Below are 8599 nucleotides of genomic sequence, written 5' to 3'. Positions count from 1 at the left end.
ACCTCAGCAGTTTTCCATGGTGGTCTAGCTTCAATTGACTCATGATTTCAACTATGAAAATGCTGAAATCTTCACAAAACCCCTTCTGATCTCTAATCAGTAATTGATGTCATATTAACTTACACTATTCTTTATATTCGACACCACTAGCAACAATAATTATCACTATTTTTTTGGTCTTCTCATTGTTAACTTGTCTTCCCTCTCAAATTTCAATTTCAGGCTATGGACATGTAACACCTCATACAAGATTAGGTAAATTTCTTACAATGATGTATGCTGTATTTGGTATACCATTATTTTTTTGTTATCTTTCAAATAGTGGTAATTATATGGCATCATTATTTCAAGTATTCTATATACGTATTTGTCAACCAGCATTTATACAATTTAAAAAATGTATAAAAAAGTGTTTTAATCCATTAACTCATAAAAAAGTTACACAACAATTAAAATTATCACAAAACCAGGATAGTTTAATCAGTGAAAGAAATAATTCAACATTATCATCATCAAATCTAGTAAAGTATAAAAGATATAAAAGAACACTAGGTAATACTACTCATAATCATTCTATTAGTAGTAATAAGATTTGTAATGATAACAATAACAATCACTTATATCATACTTATCATAGTCATAACTATGCTAATTACAATCCAAATGATCATTTGAATTATAAAAATATTGAACAATCAAATTTAACATGGAATGATAAACAATCACAAACTTCTTCATCAAGATTATCATCATATAAACCAGATTATTTCATGGAAACTATAGTATCTACAATTCCTTATATAAATACAAAAAATTATTCAACTCAAAGATTTGACTTCAATGATACATACTCATTAAATCCATATTTACAACAACATACACCATTAGAAAGTTTTGATTTATCAAATTATTATTCAAATACAACTCGTTCAATTTATGATCAATCATTTAAAGAATCAATAAATACTTCAAATAACCTTGAATTACATTCATCAATGAATGTGATCAATATAGATCATCAATTAAAACAACAACTACAACAACAACAACAACGACAAAATGATTTAGATATAAGGCATTGTGGAACAAATGAATCGAATAAATCATCAAATGATACAATAAAAACAGTTCCAATATCATTAACTATACTTATGATGACTTTTTATATATTATTAGGCGCTGCTGTATTTTGTTTATGGGAATCAACAGATTATTTAAAATGGTCATATTTTTGTTTCGTAACATTATCAACAATTGGATTTGGTGATATTGTACCAGGTAAGTGAATATTTGTATGGTCATTACCGATAGATTATTAGTATCATTAAACTGGAAACAGCAGGAAAGTACAAAAGCCATACAATTATTGTTATTATTATTATTATCATTATTATTACCACTAATACTCATACTACTGATGTGAACGAGAACACGGGTGAGGACGATCAAATGTGTCTTAATACAACATCACAGAATATCTGAGAATCTGAGAATCATACAGTAAATACTTCATTTGCAAAATATCCATCAATTGTCTCAGAGTTTGTTGTTCCTTCGTTTCCATGCCAACCATTCTTTGTCCTCGTTCTCTTTCCTTCGGTCTTCTTAACCTTCTTCCACCAGGTATTTCACCTTCGGTTGACGGTACATACGACTTATATCTGTCGACATCTGTAACACACACCACACTACTACTTTTAGTAGTGGTAGTATGGAGTGTTTTTAGATATTTATCGAAATGTATTTTATATTACTGACCGATTATAAGTAAACTGGTATTGAAAACTAGGCAATAATCAACACCTCTTTCGTTCTAGTATCAGTCTTCTAAGCAGTGTGTACTCATGGCCTCGACAATCATAGAAACAGGAGTTTTTTCATGCGTCACGGTAAGCATGTTACCTTCTAGGTCATTAATGAAATCTAACAATCATGAGCAGACAAGTACAGGCGAACCAAAAATTGTCACATCTACTTACTTTGGATTTAAAAGGTATTTGACAAATGAGTTATTTATATCAATTGCTTATGTTACCAATATGAGAATAACGAAATAGAGTTCTGATTTATCTGAGACAAATGTTGGTAAAATTGTACAAAATCCATATTATTTCTTTACTTCAATCCTAAAATTACAGATTCGATATTGTAAGCAAAGATGGATAGTGGCTAGCAGTGGAATTCAGGACGCGCGTTTTGTCCTTTTTGGGACTCGCCAGCTGGATGTACTTGCATCTCAGAGTTGATGTTCACTCTGAGACTCGAACACAGTACCTTTCGATTCAGACGCCATCGCGTTATCCACTCAGCTACTGAGTCCTGATAGCCACTTGCTTGTACAATGGGATGAAGTTTAAATTCACTTAGTATTGTTTGTTTGAATCTTCCCATTGATGTTGAGGACTGCAACTGGTCAGTCTCTAATTGGTATATGTGCATACTGCTAGCCACTATCCATCTTTGTTTACAATGCTTGTGAATTAAGGCTATATCGAGACAATACAGCACAGTATGCACATATGCCAATTAGAGACTGACCAGTTACAGTCCTAAACATCAATGGGAAGATTCAAACAAACAATATTAAATGAATACAAATTCAATACTTTATTTCACCTACTAACATCTTTTGATTTCGATACTTTCACTATTTATCTCTTTCACTACACACTACATAACTTCTTTTTTACCTTTTTCATTCTAGACAATGACATTACTATGATTAGAGCTACAAATTTCCATCATTATTCGTTAAAGTTAAAGTTAATAAAATGTACAACTGAAATGTTTAAATGTTTAGTTAGTCAACCAGTCAGTAATTTTTTTCTATCATCATAAAACATAATGTCTCTATAGGTTAAAAATATACAAGAATCATGTGGAATAGTTTTAGGGGGTGGACAAAGGCTTTTTAATTAGTTGTGAAAAAGCGACTTCAAGTTAGTAGTCATAACAAATGTGATATTTCTCTTGAATATACATCTGGAAAAAAAGGAAAAGAATTGCAAATAAATCTGTATTTTATTAATTTCTGTAATTTTCATAAAATTAATGGTTGTTTAACTAATAAATCAATATTTGAAAACCATTACACTAATGAGTAATTATTAAACTGTATAATTTTCAGAATGAGGGATTATGGAGATTGTAGTAATTTTAATAGTTGAATTCATGAATTGATCTAAGTTAGACCACCATTGAAAACTTGGAATGACTAGATGGCTGTTTCATCTCAGTATGAGACTTCTCAACAATACACATCTACGATCCCAGACATGGGATCGGAACTCAGGATCTTTGGTCTCGCGCGCGAACACTTAAACCCTAGACCACTGAGCCGGCATCCGATGGTGTCAATGTCTAACTTCAACCACTCCACGAAGTTGAGCAACCGTTCACCAATTGTCTTCATTAAGCTCCTATCTCACAACAGACGTGGTTGTACTCCACTGAACTCCACTAGAATTCCAGGAAGTACCTCTTGAAGTCAGTGGTCTATCGGTTAAGTGCTCTGGAGTGAGACTGATAGGTCCTGGGTTCGAATCTCGCGAGGTGAGATCGTGGATTCGTACTGCCGAGGAGTCCCACATTGGGACGAAACGGCCGTCCAGTGCTTGCAGGTCTTCGATGGTGGTCTAGCTTCAATTGACTCATGCTTTTAACTATGAAGTTATAGACCTGTTTCCTGATGGAATATTTTTCAACCTTCATTTTACAAAAATAAACTATAGGAGTAAATGATTTTTCTTCATTCAAGAATAAAAATGTATCATCCTGTAAACTTACCTGGAATTAAATAACGAAGCAGAAAGAGCGACAGATTAATAGTAACTTCTCATTAGTGTATTTAAATCCTTAAATAAAATTTTACAGATTATGCTCTATAGGAAGTTGATACATTATAACCTACATCTCATATCTAAAGATGTTGATGATTGTATGACAGTTTTCTTTTTGATAAATTCACATCTATTTCTCACTCACTCTCTTTGCATACCCATAATATGGGAGGTTTTTCTTTCTGAATATGTTGTACTCATTTGATGCTTTAATCGATAAATAAGTAATAATGTATATCACATTGTGAATGATTATGTCCAGATTTGATTTTATAGTAAAGATTCAAGTGGACACTATTTATCCATAGTGATTAAATAACAATATTTTATGACAGAATCATTCAATGATTCCATCTTTCATTTGATTAACTTATTCAAGATTTTATTCTAGAAAGAAGTAACTGAAAGATTTGGCTATTTTTTTTTCTTTAAGAGAAACAAGTAGCCTTAGTAATTATTATTCCTCTGATTTACTGACAAGTAGAAATCTTTTCGTAAGAACCAGAAAAAAAAAAGATTCTACTCAGTAATAATGATAATTAATTTACTGTTGATAAGGTCACTACTATTCTATTTTGCTTTAATTCAGTAGAAATGTCAATATTTGGAATTTGTTCTAGAAAAGAAAAACTCATTATTCATCTTTCTTTTACTATGGATTTCAACTTATGATATTCATTTTATATGGAACATGTGATCGAATATGATTATTAAGAATCATGCAATTTCATTTCTTGTGTTTCATAATAATTATAAAAAGTCCAAATCAAATTTATAAGAAGGAAGGAATCTATATTTACATAAGCTAGTTACATCATTATATGAGATATCTGATACACTGGTTGTGAGTGGCATCTTAGAAATCACCCTTTGGAATCAATATCACTCATGAAATAATGCAATCACTCCAGTTCATTTAATCTAGACTTAATTCCGTATCACATACAAAGTAAATTATACCAAAAATAAGAAACACTACATTAGAAAAAGTGGATGACCTCTTCACTTACGAATACACTAACTTAATCTATCAGTAAAGCTACACGATAACCTATAATTGATATTATTACATACAGACAACTGTAAGGACATGAATAAGAATGGGTAAACGTCAAAATCCTAGATCGAAAGAATTTTAATAATGTCAAAGAATTTCTGAAGTTATGGCATTTAAATCGATCAGCAACTAATAGACACATTAAATCCAGTCCAATTTGTCAAAATACTAGAAAAAGGTCAATCAGAAACCTGGTCAAAGGTCAACGGAATACAATAGCCGACTTGAATACGTGGACAACCAAAGACAATGAAACCTAAGGGGAGAGACAATCATAGTCAAGGCCACTAGGACAAACTGATTTAAGACCCGTTGAACAACTAGAACGTCCAATTCTACATGAAGTAAGAGCTAACATCGGTGCCCAGAACGACTATAAAAGCTCGGGAATCAAATTCGACAAAAAACACACCTGAGCTCCAAATCACCCCCACCATTCCACTACACTGTTTAGAAGTAACATAAATCTCTTCCTCTATTCGAACCAAATTATTTCGAAGAGCGTTGGTTGTTTTATACCATGCTTTGTATCTGTGTGATTCTATGACTTGTTTCAGATCTGTCTTGTCATAGTCGTAAAATGGCACAACAGCACCAGCCTATGACATTTCATTCGGTGCAACAACGAATCGCTACGTTTGATCACATTGAGAGATGTTTATTATATTTGCCTATTCTTTTAGTTTGTCTTCTTTTGATGTGATAATGGTGGTAACTTTTCTAAATAAACTAGAGAGACGGTTTGTTGATATTCGTCGAATCAAAAGGTGTATTTATCACATAATGCGGAGAATCAGGAATCGCTACGCAGCCATTTCTTTCGACTAGGGATACCATTCTTTCTGGAATGGAAACAGGTTGAAAGAAAATTAGTGACAGTAAAACTAAGACAACATCAGCTCATAAAGTTATTAACTGTTGAGCTACGCCATATGATAGGCGGAGACTATTTGGTTCGAGTTCGGTTAACAACCACGACCTTTGGTAATATATACTGAGTGAAATGGCCCAAAATCAGTCACAAAGGGTCAGTTAAATTCATCTCTTACCTCTTCTTTAACTTCAACATTCCCTGATATTTCATATTCTTCGGATTCTTCCCTTCTTTTCAAACTGGATTCTCCAATGTTTAGTCTTTGCCACTATCAATGATCCTTTGATTATTTCAATCCTCCTGCTATTTGGCTTATTAATTTCATTTTTTGTGCTGATTTGGTGCAGGAATGTGAGCTGGCACACATTCGTACCAGGCTGTATGTAAATTATAACTAGCTAATTCATCCGGAGACTACTCGATAGTAAGTATCTGCCATTTCACACTAGAGAATAACCAATAACTTCAGATTTCAAAATGAATATGTAGGCTTCAATTCTTTAAGTTACAACCTGTTAGTTCATTCTTTCACAATCATTTAGTTTGTACTATGACATGAAGAAACCCAATGTCTTCAATAACAATTACAAAACTTGCGAAAAGTTCATTTCACAAGCCATAAAGTCTATATAGAACTTCTAGAAATCTTTAACTTGAACACATTTCCATATATCAAATGTCTACTTCATAACCTTAAACTAAACAGCTACTAAACTGAAGATGGAAGTATCTGTCAGTATATGTAAGTTAGAAAATTTCTTGACAAATCACAATAACTTAAAATGTTGAAAATACATATGAATAAAATAATTTCAGCAAAACACTAAATTCTAACCGCTTTGTCGAAGCATAGCAACCAGTCCCTAGTGTTCGACACTAGCCGAACTATGAGCTATTGATTTTGAAAAGTGTTTTTCCTGTACACTGTCAAATCAAGGATACTTTTTGGAAAAGATTATACAGTTGTTATTCATTCCATCGGTATTTAATCGAAGCTAGTTTTTTGTGTTCATCAAATTGATGAGTAATGGACTGAATAGTTTAAATCTCATGGCAAATTTATGCTGAAAAGATCACATTAGAAATAACTTGCCAAAATAGTTACCCACCAGTAAGTGACGGATCTTAAATTTAGGCATTGCTAAATAACTCAACATTAATATTTGATTTCCAGTTTAAAGATATTAGATTCCATTTTGATAGTTAGCCAACGGAATCCTCAATCGAATAAAAGACTACACTAATAAATAAAGGGATATCAATCGGTGTCATATTATCTGGTCTTTAGGGATGATCAGATCAGTTTGCTATTTAGCTGTTGAATTAAATGACTCGACACTGCTGTCCACCTCGTTAGATATTTTCAAATAATTAACCGAGGATTATGACCAGCATTCTCGTATTGATTGATACCTAACGGTAAACCACGTTTAAAATCTCATAGAAGCTTTGCCTTTTTGAACGAATCAATCCTAAATGGCCCAGCATAACAAAGACTTTAAAACTGAGCTCTTCATATTTATTATCTATAGAAATTAGGCCGTTGGCGATTCTTTTATTTTCTTGGGAGTGTCAAGCAAATTTTTCATAGACAAAGTAATTTCCAACTGTAATCTGAGAGCTTCAGCTAGTATGAAATTCACCAAAATTGAAAAATACATTTTGATTAGTTTATGGGATGGTAAACCTTTAAATTCCAACTTCTTGTCTGATAAGAATCGTCCCGTCAAGAGACTTGAGAGCTATATATTCTAAAGTTAGTATGTAAAAAAATGAGTGATTCATTGTCTTTAATAGTTCTGTAGTATATGTTTAGGAGTTACGATCGGAGACTAAGTTAAATAGATCTCCACAGAAATCTGATGAAATGACATCAAATTCATTTGGTGACTGTTAGCAGGAGGATCTATATATTGCTTTTTAGTCTATATGAGGCTCAACTACAGAGTTAATTAACATCAATAAGTCAACGATCCTGAGATAATGTCAAAATTATTCATCATTGATATTCTTTCACATTATTTCTTGATTACTTATCTATTCATTTATTCAATAACATTTGCAATTACGTTCAAATTTGTCATTTTTCAGGTACAAAGATTGATTCACAAAATCCAAAAGAAAAAATGATTGCTTTAGCAGTTTATGTAGCTCTTGGTCTATCTTTATTTGCAATGTGTTTCAATTTAATGGAAGAAGAAGTTACAGCAAAAATGAAAAGAATAGGACGTCGTATAGGTGTCACAAACTCTGAAAAAAAGAAATCAAAATCTTAGTTATCATTTTATATTTCTTTGATTTCATCATTGAATTAATCAACTCTGTCAACTCTACTTGAATCATCAGCATCATCATCATTTAAATTTTCATCTAGATGAATGAAACTCTCAAAGTGGATGAGAGTGTAAAGTAAAAATTAAAGAAAATCATGGTAAATAACACCTAACAAAACAGATTTACAAACGAAATAAAAATCATTTGTATTACAGAATAGTCTGAGACTCAAGTTACTTATGTGATAAATTTTTATATTAGATATAGTTTTACAAGAATTATAAATCATAATATTTATATTGTTAGTTTCTTACTGAACCATTTAAACTAACTATACTGCGCTACTTATTTTCATTAAAGTAGTTGACGTGAGTGTCACTAAAAGGGTGGGAGAATTTACTGATGGCTCACTGTTTATAAAAGTAGAAATATTGCTCGCATCTGCTGGGATCACCGAGTAAGTAATAGTGAGGTTCGACGCAGGGTATTAGGAAATGATGGTAAATCAGTTGATGAGGTCATGAATCTTCATCGACTGAGATGGTTAGGCCATGC

The 8599-nt window shown here is 32.1% G+C and overlaps 1 protein-coding gene across 1 annotated transcript; it reads left to right on the top strand.

Annotated features, from left to right (window-relative positions):
• Positions 1-269: 269 nt before the first annotated feature.
• Smp_147550 (twik family of potassium channels-related) lies at positions 270-8046 on the top strand (the record flags this gene model as incomplete). Its single annotated transcript, XM_018795593.1, has 2 exons — positions 270-1278; positions 7862-8046. 2 exons carry the CDS (start codon positions 270-272, stop codon positions 8044-8046), a joined length of 1194 nt encoding a protein of 397 aa, XP_018649891.1.
• Positions 8047-8599: the final 553 nt, after the last annotated feature.

This window comes from Schistosoma mansoni, chromosome 2 (assembly GCF_000237925.1).
Source record: "Schistosoma mansoni strain Puerto Rico chromosome 2, complete genome".
NCBI lineage: Eukaryota > Metazoa > Platyhelminthes > Trematoda > Strigeidida > Schistosomatidae > Schistosoma > Schistosoma mansoni.
Note: the sequence above shows the minus strand (reverse complement) of the source record. Positions and strands in the feature narration are given on the sequence as shown.